At 41.0% G+C, this 15,203-nt stretch overlaps 1 protein-coding gene across 3 annotated transcripts in view; it reads right to left on the reverse strand.

Moving 5' to 3' along the window:
* Positions 1-15,203, reverse strand: part of LOC122758118 (A-kinase anchor protein 2) — an 88,017-nt gene that overhangs the window by 4,919 nt on the left and 67,895 nt on the right. For all 3 annotated transcript variants that reach the window (XM_044012024.1, XM_044012023.1, XM_044012021.1), the window contains exons 10-11: positions 1,547-1,747; positions 401-733 (exon numbers count right to left, since the gene is read on the reverse strand). In XM_044012024.1, the coding sequence (XP_043867959.1) occupies positions 401-733; positions 1,547-1,747 (534 nt within the window). The remainder of the gene's footprint in view (positions 1-400; positions 734-1,546; positions 1,748-15,203) is intronic.

The following is a 15,203-nucleotide window of genomic DNA, read 5'->3' on the forward strand; positions in this document are numbered from 1 at the left end:
TTTGAAAGGAGGTCTTAGTGTGTCTTTATCTGTGATAAAAAATGTGACCTTTACCGACCTTTTGGTCATGGTTGTTGCATCATGTCTTACTGAGCTTACTAGCATTACAACACGACGTCTCTTTCAAAATAATTTCCATTCAGGGGTTTTAGCTTCTTCATTTTCTATTTTCTTTGAAAGTATCTTAGTAGTAGTGAAAATACAGTCTAGGCAGTGGTTTTTGGAACTCTAATAATGTTATAGAACAAATTAACATAACATTTAAAGTAGAGTTAATTAGCAGAAACTGACTAAACTAGCTAAATGTATGTTTATAAAAGTGTATAATCATGTAATAATAAAAACCAGTCCCATTGTAGACACTGGACCTTCAGAGGATGAATGACTGTGGGGGTTTTACCTCCTCTGAAGGCCGTCTCCTCGTCACCCTGACCTGCTGCTCCTCTCCGGGGGTGAACAGCTTCGCCGGCCGCCGCTCCTCCTGAAACGCCCTCAGCTCAAACTTCGCCCGGCCGCGGCCCGACTCCTCCCCCTGCATGTGCCCGTTGGTCCTGACGTCGGGGTCGTCCTGGTGGACGACAGGCTGGTGATTGACGGGAAAGGACGGAGACACGCAGACGGAGGGAGAGATTCCATCGATGCAGAATTGTTTGGTGTGTTCTGACGGGGAGGAGTTTCCGTTTTTGGGCATCTCAGAGGCTGCGTCTAAAACCTGGTCCAGATAACGTATTTCCTGTAGACACAGTAGATGATCTGAATGCTGCAATAGACAATAATGTTTACAAAACTCCCACCACTATTAGATTCAGGGGTTGAAATACAGAATTTGTGCATATTCCAGGAAAAAAGTTGGGAATGTTGAGTCCTCATACTGAACTACGTGTGTCGGAGACGCCACAGACTTGAATTGATTAAATTACTGCTTTGTTCCTAAAAAAATCTTGTTTTGTTTTTGTTGACTGGGACCTTTTACTCGCTTTTTGGTATTGTTGTTAGATTTATACTAAATACTATCACAAAAACTGCAGGTTGAGAAGTGGGTGAATCACAAATAAATACATATTAGATTCAAATACTAATTCTATTTAATTATGACCACTCACACATATTGCAGAGATTACCATAAAAAAAGTTTGACTTTAATTAATTTCCCTATAATGTAAAATGTTGAATATATATAAAAACCTATAGAAACAAAACTCGATTGTAGCACAGGAATGTCTTAACCCTAACATAAATAGTTTGATGAATTGCTGAAATCAGCTGAAAACTGTAAAATGAGACGGCGATAAAAAACATGGACAGAAGACGATGACTCAGCATAACCAACTAATAGAAACTAGAGCATGTGCATTTCCACAGAAAATGCCATTGGGAATACTGAGTTGTGCTGAGTACACATGCTGTTGTCCTTGAGCCTTATGTGATACCCCACATATATATACATGTATATAAATACGTATATACGTATATATGTATATGTGACTTAGAAAATAGTAACACTGTAGTAATAACATAATCGAATAAAAAAAAAAAACCTGCGTACCTGAACGACTTCGCTGTCCGGAGTCTCGCCTTCACTGTTGCCTCGGTTACGGAGGCAGCCATGTTGCATATGCTGGCTCCCCACTTCCATGGTCGCAGGTGCGTCAGTGATAACGCTGACCGATTCCTGGAAACTGACGGTCTTCAAGGCTCGCTCTCTCGGCGCTGCGTCACTGGCATCCTCGGCCGCCCCCCACGATTTCTGTGACAACAAACAAACAAACACTTTAACAACGATGTTAGCGGGAATGTTGAACAGTTTTAGAACCTAGTATTCACTCAACACGTACACATTTGTACGGTACTGAAGAAAATTAGGGCCAAAAGTGAAAAATAGCCTGACGTCTGAGATTAAAGTCAGAATTCTGACTAATTTTCTTAAGATCAAAACTCAAAATTTGGGCTTTGAAAAAAACGTTAGAATTCTGACGTTTTTTTTATCATATGTGGCCCTAATCATCTACTGTAGTACAGCATTCTTAATGAAGACTTGATGTATTTAATACATTCCCTTGCCTCTCACCCAATCTTACCCATAATTACTAAATACCCAAACCAAACCCTAAATGTAACTCTTACTCTTAAACCAAGTCAAAACTCAAAAAGCGTCTTAACGTTGTGAGACCCAGCTAAAATGTTCTAACAAAGAAAGTAGTGAGGACACTCAAACGTATTCCCAACCCCCATTCCTTAAATTTAATCATAACAGCTATGCCTAACCCCGGACTCTTATCCAAACCCTAACCTAAACTTAATTGTAATCCTTACTGTAAAACCAGTTCCTAACCCTTAAAGAGTCCATTTTAATTGTGACAGCCAAAAATGTCCCCACTTTGCTAAAATGTCCTCACTTCAAAGGTGTAAAATTAAAACAGGGTCCTCAAAAAGGTGTACACACACACATACACACATCTGTCTGCATTGCAGTAGCACTGTGTGTTAAATGGAAACTCTGCAGCAGGCGTGTGTTCTGACTGGTTGCCACCACTAGGGGGAGCGATGCACATGCTGTTTTTTTCCAGACAGATCATGAACAACTGAATATATGTTGAATTCATCATAAAAAAGTAAAATATAATATATATATATATATATATATATATATATATATATATATATACATGTATAATACATGTATATATATTTTTCATTTGACAGCGCAGTTACCAAAGTTCTATTTTTGATTTGGTTTGGTTTTATACCATTTACAAAATGCTAACTAACACATAGTCACATTTTTACTGGCTTATACTTATCACACGTCTACTCTGAGGGTGTGTTTGCCTCCATGAGGAGCTGTTGACCCCAGTCTTTGTGAAATGCTTGAGTGTGTGTGCGTGAGGGGATTAAATGAGGACACAAAAACACACACACACACAAACACAGTCACGAGGAGAAAACGCTTGGCTTTTAACCTGCTTTTAAACTTTAAAGATTCACCAACAGACTCCCTTACCCTAACCCTAACCCTTACCCTTACCCTTACCCTAACCCTAACCCTAACCCTAACTTTTTTTTCTTCAAAAGGCTTCATGGGAAGCTGATTGTACTGATTTGATACAAAGTACACTCCTTCTCAACTCCACCTCGCTTCACGTATCCCTTCATTTATTCTTCTGAGAGAAAGAGAAAGAGATTTCCTCTGAGGGCATTTTTCGCTGACCCATCTGCAAGTCACATGCAGGCCCCTCGTTTTTCACTGTCTCATCAAACGAAAATGTGGCGAATACGTCAAAATAAAAGTATCCCCTTCAAGGGAAAACGCTGCAGCAGATGTGCAATTCAAATCAACGGAAGTTAAACATCCATGACATTTTAATTTCACTGCTCTTAGGTCAGCATTTATTAGATCTGTATCGGCTTCATAGAAATTTTTTTTTTTTTTAACTCTAATGTGCTGCATGTCAGACTATAAACAACAACAAAGAAAACAAGGCTAAGGAGGAAATGAAAAAGGGCTGAGTTGAGAAAACAAAATGAGTGAAAGACCAATTAGTTCAAGTGTTACAGCGGCACAACATTAAAAACACAATATGTGACTTTTCATTAATTAAATTTTCTTTATTTTCTTCTCACTTAGCTTATTATTAGTGTTATTACGATTGTCTATCTTGCTATTTAGATGTTAGATGTTTTAAATTTAATTTATTCTTTCTTTGTGTTGACGTGTGCGACTTAGAAAATAATGATTTTTTTCATCACTGAATAATCTGACCATTCATTTTTCAATGCATTGATTAGTTGTTTGGTCCAAACCTCAAAATGACAACGTCCTTACAATCCAAATATATTTGTAAAAATGGCAAAGAACCCAGAATATAAATGCACATTTAAGAGGCTGAATTGAGACAACTTGCTATTACCAGTTATCGATTATCAAAAATAGTTTGAAGTCGATTAAGTTAATAATATGTGGTGGAATGTGTACGTGAGTGTCCAACAGCAGGACAGTACAGAGGGGGAGGATATCCTGTTACTGCCTCAGGAAAACAGTACGAGAGGACAGGAATGTCTCATATGCAACGCTGCACACACACACACACACATGCAGAGGTAATGTGCACGGGATTGTAGTTGTGCATCAGTGTGTGTCTTGTAATTGTAGCAGGTGTGTGTCTGCATGTCTGTGTGTGTGTGTGTCTCACTGCGGTGAACAGACATTCCAGGAATACCTGTCTGTCCTCAAATCTCTGAACTTAATACAAGCGATGAAGGAAACTGTGCAGCTGTGTGTGTGTGTGTTCAATGTTAATGCCAGAATACCCTTGAAATGCCAGGGTTAGGGTTAAAGGTCAAGGCTCCTTCAGTCTATGGTTGGGACATTTACATTAACAGTGAAATACAGCATCGATAGTCATATCTTTTAATGCTTTGGTTTACGTTTCATGGATGTGTTTTAATGCTGTTTGTCTGTCACGCTTTTATTTTGTAAAGCACTTTGATCATCTGTGGGTTGTCGTAGAGGGTTACGACATTACATAGACGTTACATAATGGACCTGCACGCTCCCAAAAAAGGGAGAAAAGTTGAGGGTAAATCGTTTCTTGGCAGCCGGAGTGAAGCCTTTAAGGTTTTACTTTTAGAATCAGTGTAGATTTGGCTGGAGTTTGGTCGAAGACGTGAGATCAGAGGATTTGGTTCAGGTTGGGGTTGGACGGTTGGTTCGCTTCATTATTGAACTGATTATTTGGAACCAACAGTTGGACACGGATGTTACGTCTAATGAGAAGCCGTGAGAGAGCAGGAGATCAAGAGTTTGGCCGCTGACATGAAAAGGTCCTGAAGCAACCCTGAGTTTAAAGATTAGGGTTACTTTCATAATCCATTCATCTCTAGAAAGCTTGATTAGCTGTTTGATCCACAAAATGTCGAACAATGTTTTTCCTAAACGATCTCCTCAAAATATTTTATTGTTATATTAAGCAAAGAAACCAGAAATATTCTCATTCAATGAGCTGCAAAAGAAATAGTTGGCTATCCATTTAGTAATCAATTAAATTAAATTAAAGTCTCCGGACAAAATATTCTCTGAGCAGCAGTCTTCTAAAACCAGAACTTTATCATAATTTGGCTTCACAATGGATTTACATACAGCTGTAGATACAGTTAATCAAAGCTGAGCTGAAATCTAATAAGAAATCAGGGGTAGGGTTGGGTTTCTGACATCAATAGTGATGGATAAATTAGATGTTATCAATCAGATTTGTATCTATGAAGCATCTTTCACACAAAGCAGTGCAACTCAAGTGTTTCAAGGAACAAATGAAGCTAAAAATTCAAAATAGAAATAAGGAACTGGAAATACAGCTCAGTTACTCACGGTCGTTTTAAGCTGCGCAAGAGGTTTTCTTTTATAGATACATCACAAATTAGGTCAGGTATGTAACTGTGTGCATGGGGTCAACAATATGAAGAATAAGTCAATAAAGTCAATAGAAAGTCTTCAGTAATACAAGTGTGAGTCTGTCTGAGTCAGCTGACTGTTTCTGTCTAATACTCTGTCCATCTGCTGTCTCGTTCTCCGACTGGATTCATTTCCATCACATCTGGAAATACTTAACCTCTGGTGCACAAATATTACAAATACACACAGACACACAACCTTTAAACGTACACACTTGGCTGCGCGCCACAGACGCTGAGGGGGATTCACGCGCACGAGACACATTCAGAAACTAAAATAAAAAATACGGCACAAATGCTTCACAGACTGGAAATGCATACGACGTCTGACGAGACGCCATCAGTCAGGTTTCACGAGTCGAACGTTCCTTTAATACCACGTCATACAGTAGTCGTCTGTTAAAGTGCTCACCCACTGTGGATAAATGTAAAAAAAAATACGAGCCTGATGATAAATGTCCACTCACAGAGACACAGTCAGCGTTTCCCTCGTCTCTGTCTCCTCGTTAAACACGATCCTGTGCAGTAACTGGAGCCCGGTGCTCTCGTGTCCACACAGAAACCCTGACAGTGCTATTGTGTACTTATTCATGATTTCAGTGTGGGCCTGCTTGAGTAACAGTGATGAAATAGATAATTGGACCGAGTTGACACAGTGTTTATCTGCTCGAGAGGCAGGTGGACAATCGGAGGAAAAACCCAAGAGTGATGGGATTTGATGCAGCTCCATGTTTTGCTCGTGTGGCAGAAAACACACGTCGTCCTAGCTCATTGGTTTGTTTCACTAAAGTGCGAAAGTGTGAAAGCAAACTCCGACCGGGTGAACGTTGCAACCCCCAATTGAACTGAGTGTCCAATCGTGTCTCGCGAGTCTAGCAGAGACTCTTAGGTGTGAAAAAGATAGCGGTGTTAAGACCTCGTGTCACCCGGCGAAATCCCTGTGATTCGGGTGACGCTAGCGGGAAAGCTAATGACTACAGATTTATTCCTTACAGATACATGCTTGAGTGTCATAATTGTCCGCTTAAGTTAGCTTGTGTTCGCTCCATTGTTACAGCAAAAATGTGACGCTTTGTGAAGTATTTGACCCCAGTGTGAATCCTTAGTTTGGGTTTCGATCACCACTAGAAATGCGCAAAACCTAAATATCGCAATAAAAAACACCTACATTTTGAGAAACCTCTCAAATATGGGTAAAAAAAAACATTTCTGCATTTACACATCACTGGACATGACGTTTTTAAAGTGAATTCCACTGTGCCCTCTGCTGAACCACAGAGCAATTACTCCAGATGGTCTGATGCACTCTGGCTCTATGTTTTAAACCAACCTGTCGTCCAACTGAAACGTACATATATGTCGTTTTTTCAACCGCTGAAAACGTACATATAGGTCGTTTTCTGAAAACGTGCCTGTATAGTAAGGGACCGAACCATAGTCGACCGCGCTCCGGCGCAGCGCCCTCGCTACTGAGCCGACTGCTGGTGCCGACAGCGGCGAAGCCACTAGATACAGCGTCTAAGGCGGAAGTGGTTGCTGTTATATATATAACCGCTAGGGGCGCATGTTTTGAAAACGTAAATATAGGTCATAATTCCTGCATACGACCTATATGTACGTTTTATTGGAGGACAGTCTCTTTTAAACTCAAACGTGATACAAACTCAAAAGAAGTGAAGTGTTTTAAGTCAACATTTTTGCTAGAAAAAAAGGCTGTAAACGGGTTGGAGTTTGACTGAAAACACACAACAAAAGTTTCCGAGGTTTACTGATCAATAAATGTACAAGATAAACTCTTCTTGTCCCCGCCCACCTCTGCTCTGCTGCTGTATACACACAAACGCTCTCTCTGTCAGGACATATGACTGAGATGTTGCATCATTTCTGTTCACAAACAGAGGCAGAATAATAACATCAATCACCAACACTAGTGACACAGTCAGCACCAGCATGTCAACTTTCATGAAAACAAACAGGACAATACATTTGTTTACCACTTTGTCGTATTCCGACACTTCCTCCTTTTTTTCCATTACAGTTAATTCAGTTCACGTTTCTCTCTGTGGCTAAATAGGGAACGGAGTTACAACTTTTCCAACACATGTGATTAAAAAAAACAAGCTGTTAAACTACAGCTCCTCTTTTTCCCCTCATCAAAACAGAATAAAATCAGTGTTACATTGATTTGTAAATGCCACAAAGATGATCAGTGCTCACCTGTTGCTCTTACAGGTTTTGTGATATCAGTAAATCCATGGTGTCATTCTCAAAAATTAGCCTCCTATAACCCTATAATATAAAATTAATTATTAAAAAAACAAAAAACAACAACAACTATGTGTTTTCAGCCTGTTTTTCTCACTCTGCTCACTTCAGTCCAGCCCTCGGTCCGTCCTGCTCCAGATTGTGGGAGTGCTGGACTTTTTCCCCCGGCCAAGCCTTTTCCTACTCTTCTTCTCCTCCTTTTCCTCCCCTCCCGTCTCTTTCCTCTCCTCCACAAAGCCTCTCCTTTCTCAGTAACATTCCTGCCGACTGCTCTGCAAGCTGTGATGTCATGGGCCGAGTGTGTGTGTGTGTGTGTGTGTCCAGATGCCCTCACCCACAAAGACCCCTCTGTGGAGCCGCTCCTGAACACACACACACCAAAAACATCCACCCTGTAACTCCCCGCTCCTCCCTTCCTGTGTATGACCAGTCCCTCTCCTCCACCTCAGCCTTGTGTCTATGTGTCTCGCCCCCATTTCTTCCCTCCTTTAACCTGCGGCTCCTGTCAGAACCGAACAGATGATGAGGAGATGATGAGTGACAAAAAGACAAGGAGGAGAGGAGATGATGAAGCCATCATCAGGAGTTCCAGTCACTCACTTCACCTTCTAATAAAAACATAAACGGAATACGACCTCATTTCTGCTGTACTTCTATTCGTGCTTTAAGAGGACACATGACGGAAAGTCACACTAAGGTTACGTGTGTGTGTGTGTGTGTGTGTGTGCACGTGTCAGGTCATAGGATCAGTCCGGTGGAAACCAGAGCTGACCTGAGTCACGGTTCACTCTCACTGCTCAACAAATGCAACAACATGGAGACGCGATGGAAGTGGAAACACTTTCCTTCCAATTTACACGCGCGGTTAGCGATATTGTGTCAGCGGCGGATGAATAATGCAGGTACGAGATTCAGTGCGATCAATAAAAATGTGTTTATGTGAACCTGAAAATGCAAATGTGTTTGACAGAAATGACAGAAACACGTCTCTGTTTTAATTACCTACATTCACGCTTCCTGTGTATTGTAAATACTTAACCAGACATTTGTCAGACAACTGCATTATTATTATCATCTTCTCTGGATATTAGGTGGAAACACAACTCTTTTTTTTGTCGGGCAATCATTGAAAGACTTTTTCACTTTTGTGACATTTTTCATGTATAAGATCAATGAAGTTCCCATAAATGGCTCCTTGCCCATCTAAGGTAAAACATGTTCTAAAAGATGTTTATATAAAAAGCACAAGAAAAACACAAATAAACTTAAAGGAACATTTATTCTTAGGGTGTCAGGGTTACAGGAACCCTAACCTTTAACCATAACCCCAACCCACTGGTGATTGGTCCGCCGGTGTGACATCACTGATTGGCTGAGAGAGGTCATGTGATTTTCCAACCTCACTGGGCTGCATGCCATTTATAGTCACTTGGCTGAAATTCAACTGAACAAAGAAAAAATTGTAATTTCTCTCCAGGGCGTCAGATGAAAGCCCCCTCATTGAACTACACATTATTTATTTATCCTAGCAAAATTCCACTTACCACAGTCTTACTTTGAAGTTATGAAGACATTCAGAAATTTTAGCTGCAACCTTGTAGCTTAAGGCGTCAATTACTGACTCTTTCTGACTATGATGCCAGTGTAGTCTCTTGTTAAAGGAACAATGTGTAAGGTTTTATTCCTTTTATTGACCTTTAAAAGAAAGGGCTTTGCTTTATAGAGGCTGCCGTATTCTGCCACCATGAAAGGACAAACAAGGAACGGCTCCACCCGTTTAAACCCAATGTACGAATCAACAAAGTCGAGGCACATTGAGTTGCGTACCACCTTGTTACTCAATTCTGTAACGTTTGTTATTGTTTGTCATTAATTCAGTAAAGCAAGAAAGGCTCAGAGTCATTTTTAGTAGAAGCAGTCTCAGTTAAGTCCAAACATTTTGTTGCCGAAACACAGGAAGGGACAGATTGCTCTAGTCAATAGCCGATAGCTGTGACCAGCTAATCAATAATGAACCAAGTGAAATGTCAGAAGCGCGGACTTACACCAGCGTTTGTAACGAAGCTACTGCGAGCAATTGAAGAGGAAACTTGCGAGGATGACGTGAGTCCTAATCGCCTGTAAGTGCTATTCTCTCCATGTTGCCCTTCTTGGGGGGGCCTCGTCACAGCTCAGGCCCCCAGATAAGTGCCTGCTCTACCTATCTATCCAGTAGCAACGCCCCTGCTTCTCTGTAACTTGTAAAAGCAACAGAGTCACTTTGCATCTGCACTAAAAACTGAATGAAATGGTGGCAGCGTGAGGGAAACGAGCAGGGTGGTCTAAAGGTCAGAGGGGTTATCCTACATCGTAGCCGCAGAGGAAGCCATGAAAACGCCACGTGTGCCCATTTTTAGCAGTGTCCCCTGTCAGGAGAAACTGCTGCTGTCCCTCCACATCATCCTGTCATTTTCTCAGGGTAACATTAAAAAAACAACTGTGAGCTGTGTCACACCCTTCCCCCATTCAATTGTCTGGTTTAAATAACAGATTCCGAGTTCTTGGTGAAGCTCCCAGGATAGCATTATCCAACCACATGACAGAGAGAGAGAGACAAGTTGGTCACAGGAAATCAGGACAGTGACCTAATTACTGGATCGAAGATTTCAATACCCGAACGGCTCGCAACACACCGAAGAGACTGGTGTCATTATCCCAGCACGAGTGGTTTCACAGGGAGGAGAAGATAATGACTCTAGAGTCACTAATGTGTGACAGATGAAAAGACATATTGTCAAAGACACACTGAAGAACTGTGTGTGACAGCTGATACTGTACACGTGTCTGTGTGAATATATCTGTAACTGGGTCGATGCAGTCAGGTCAATAAAAAACAAACAAAGCCCAGAGCTGCCTTCTATCATGGAAACACAGCAGATGACACACTTAACCACCACACATGACCCGCTGCTCTGTTCACAGCCCTGGAGTAAAGAGACGCCATGGATGGAAAAGACACCCAAATTCTGCACTACCCTTTTAAATAGGCATGGTACAAAAGGATTCTGTACCTTTTAACCTGACCTTTTAGCCTCCGATTCATTGACTACACCCAAAAATGACCAAAATTTGATATTGTATACTTGTATACAGGTGCTACAAATCTTTGCACACTGAGGCTGCACCGATACAGACGGGTTTTAAGCTCCAGCAGTGAGGGTGGAAAGGAAAAAAATATGTTGGTTTGGAGGAATCTCCACAACAAAGTATGAGTTATTATGAACTATTCACATTTCAAGCCAAAAGAAGGCGATAAACCTGTCACTTTAGCCTCAGTTTGGACATAAAAAAGAGACATCTTTCAGTACCATTTATAAGATTTAAGAAACTATTTTTAGAGGACGAAACAAGGGTCTGAGTTTGCAAGAAAATGGCCAGTTCTGTAACTGATGTAATGACTGTCTCAAGCTAACTCAGCTGTATATAATTGCTTTTGCTAAGGCTATAAAGTCAAATCAGCAGCAACTTCCTTGCACTCCTTCATCCTCGTAAACTCTTCAGCCACAAAAGTCTTTACTCTCCAAACATTGTGGAGGACGAAGACGGCGACAACAAAATAAAAAGAGGGGCAGCGGACACGCCTTGAGAGAGTAAAACAAATGATGCTGCAAAGTAAAACGGAAGTGACTGATTGGATAAAGGCCTATCAGAGCACTCAGGTTCATCTAAACAGGAAACCAGGAAGCAGCGCTGACTTGTATCCACGGAAATGGCCCTCAACGCTGGAAATACACCAAAAAACTAGAGGCCACCAGGACTAACAAAAACACAAGGTGCTGGCAGCGTGCTGTGAAGTTCACTGAGGTCAGTGTTTGGGAAATAGAAACTAAAATGAGTCGTTGGATTAATGTGGAATTTGGGTAACCCTTGGGGATTCTTTGGTTGTTGAAAATGTTAGTATTCTGCCTCTGTTTGGTCTCTGTCAGGCAACACTATCAGACATGAAGCATTTCGTAGAAGCTGCTTTGTGTTTTCAGTCAAACTCCAACTTGTTTGCAGCCATCTTGCTTTCAGGGTTCCCACACCTTGGCTGATATCAATTTCAAGGGCCTTTCAAGGACTTTCTTGGACCTCAAATTCAAGGCCCAAACATGCTTAAGATGGGAGGGCAACTTGTAAGAGCCTAGGCCTAGTCTACACACATCAAGCAATGCAGTACATGAAACAGTAGGTGGCGTCGTAACAAGCTAGGGAGACATTTACCTTAATATGAACTTAACTTCTTTGTTGCACAAACTTCAAGCACTTTCAATGACAATTTTCAAAAACTTCCAAGGGCCTTGTATTTGTTTTTACAAGTTCACAAGCTTTCAAGGATTTCAAAGACCCGTGGGAACCCTGTGCTTTACTATCGCAATGTTGCTGTTGCTTGACATAAAACTTGAGAAGAGACAGACTGATAGACTTAATCATTGCGTGACATCATTCGACAATAATGTAACAGCTATTTATTCATATTTAAAAGTCAGCCAAATCAAAGCAATGGTGACAAAACCACACTGAGACTTCAGGGAGTTAACACATCGCAGCCAATACCAGAATCATTGAGTCATTCCCGGACTTGCACAATGACAACACACTGCAGCGCAAACGAATGAGAAAGAAAGAAGCTGAGTTTCACCTACCCACTGCCAGAGAGCCTGAAACAACAACCAGACTGAAATCATTGGGAGGTGCCTTTTGAGGTTTGAGTGTTACAGAGGAATGCACGACATGTCTGGACTAATGGCCACTCACTATCTTAGTGTCCCTTCTCGAAAACCTCTCATGACACCACACACACAGTCCAGACCTCCTGCCTGAGACCCTTCACAGAACAACAACAAAAGGCTTGATGCGCTCTTCAGCGAGGACTCACCAGCCTGAATACTAATGCTGCACTCTGCTCACAAACATACTTATAGTTCTTAGCTTAGCATAATGTCTACCCTCTCGCCTCTTACTCCGAACCATAATTCTAACCTGGACCTTACACTATGACTTTTACCCAGTGTAAGGACAGAGATACACACACTCAGAGATGCTTTCATACTCACAGATCTTCTTAAGGTGAATGGTCTGCAGTCACAGAGTGTGACCGGGCTGTGTTAACAAGCGCTCCAAGTTCTGGACAAAGAACCAGATTAACTCTTCCAGCAAGAGCAGGACAGATCATCCCAGAGAAGCAGCAACACTGACCGGCCACCATATCTTTAAAAACTCTCTGGTGTCCTGTAAAAGCAATGATTGTACCACTTATTGAACACAAATCTACACAGGGCTGATTTCCCTTAGTAAACTGGTTCAGCATAAGTGTATTAAGCAGCAGTTAATGTACAGTCGAGGTCATCTTGATCAAACTCCATTAGTCCTGGGCCATTCCCACATTCAGATGCCCACTATGACATGTGTAAGTGGTTTTTGATATCTTGACTTTTTAATGCCATGATCTGAACATCCAGCCTGGGTGAACTCAGCCAAAGCTGCCAGCGCTTTGATTTCACTCTGCAGACACGTCTGGCAAGGATGCCGTTTGGCCAGACACCAGAATCTCCCCAAGAAAGAGAACCAATCATAAACTGGCGATGAAGAGTTGGGCTTCAGGCGATGACAACAGAGAAGAGACTTCTTCGGTGGCAGGTTTTGCATACATCCAACATGGCTGCCACCAAAGAACAGCTGTCTTTTGGTTGGGCTGTTGCCTTTTTTAAAAGTGGGAGGTGACTACACCCATTAGTACTCAATCTACAATGAGATTGAAATACAGTCTGACAGTAGCCAGGCTAATGAATGCCATCCAATCATGATCAGGCCATTCCTTGAAGAATACAAGGACACACTCCTGGCGTGAATTTGTCACTCATTTTAGTACGAATGAAACCGCAGTGATGTACGTGCATAAGAGCGTGAATAGAACCAGGGACGCAGAAAGTGTGATCCAGGTCTAAAGACCGAAGATTTACAGATTCAAGGAGCCTTGAAAGATTAAACAAAACCAACTCACATTATCCTGACTCCATTATATCATGGAGTCAGAAGTATTTAATTTCAACAGCCTTTCTGTTTGTCATGTTATCTCTGCTTTTCCACCTACAACAGGAATAAGAAAATGTCACACCCTTCCACGTTTTTTCTTTGCCAATAACCCTTTTTTTTTTACGAGCTTTACCCTTTCCTTCCTCCCCTCGGCCTCCACTGGTTACATAACCGTTCAGTTCCCTCCTGCTGTTAATCAAGCAGGACACACAGTACATGCTGTCAGCTATCACTCCCTTTGTTTCATATCAGATGACACACAGCAACGGTCGGTGACTGCAACAATTCAAAAGGCCAGAACATATTCCGCATTCCAAAAAAGCAATCTCAGAACACGACAATATGAGTCTCATTAGAGTCAGTGTAATGTCTCACATGATGGAACAAATCTTTACTGGAGAAGGAGCAGACACATGGATGACTGGTCATTGAATTCTAATCCTTTGCTTTACATGAGTCAGGCGATTTTAGTGTTTGGTCTCTCAAGGTTTTCACTGCAGAGACCACACAGTGATTCAGAACAACAAAAGCTCAACAACTTCTATTTCCAAGCATCACAGACAACTGGGGCTGCAACTAACGAGTACTTGTTTAGTCCATAAAATATCAGGAAATGTTGATCAGTGTTTCCCAAACCTGGAAATGATGATGTCCTTGAATGTCCACAAACTAAAATGATTCCGTGTTAATGATTTCTTTGTAATATGGAGCAAAGAAACCAGAAAATATTCACATTTAAGAAGCTGAAAAATCTGAAAACTTTCAGCTCTATTGACAACCACAGCTAATCCCATGAATTGGCCAAATATGCTGCCAAATTTGACTTGCATATGAAAACTTTATAGATACAGAGTACACAAATAAGTAATTATATGCTATCCTTGATATAATTACTCATTTATTAAACGGGTGTAATATTAAAACACATTTACTTCTCAGAAAAAGGAGTTCATACTCGATATACACAGAAAAATGTGTTTATCTAGCTCTATGTTTGGTTTTGTTTTAATTTTATTTATTGTGATTTATTTTTTTCAACCCCTTATTCAACCAGAAATAAAACTCATTGAGAATAAAAATCTCCTTTGTGTGTTCTGGCCAAGACAAGCAGCTGTGCAAATAGGACAAGCTAACAGCTATGCGGCACACAGAATTCAATTAGGAAACAAAAATAAATAAAAAATATACATAAAATCTCCTTAAAATTGGTAAATCTATATCGGTTGGGGTCTCATTTTGTCTGCGTCTGATGTTACCGGTGTTAAACAGTTAACACAAATCAGCTGTTTAAAGTCACTGAAGGACGCTGATTAGATTAGTGACATTAAAGCACAGCACAAACCACAGAAGGCTGAGTTCTTACTACTCGTACATGCTGCTATGACACAACCTGTTAAATACAGCACATTTGTACAGTATTGATAATCAAAACTATG

Source organism: Solea senegalensis, linkage group LG21 (assembly GCF_019176455.1).
Source record: "Solea senegalensis isolate Sse05_10M linkage group LG21, IFAPA_SoseM_1, whole genome shotgun sequence".
Lineage (NCBI taxonomy): Eukaryota > Metazoa > Chordata > Actinopteri > Pleuronectiformes > Soleidae > Solea > Solea senegalensis.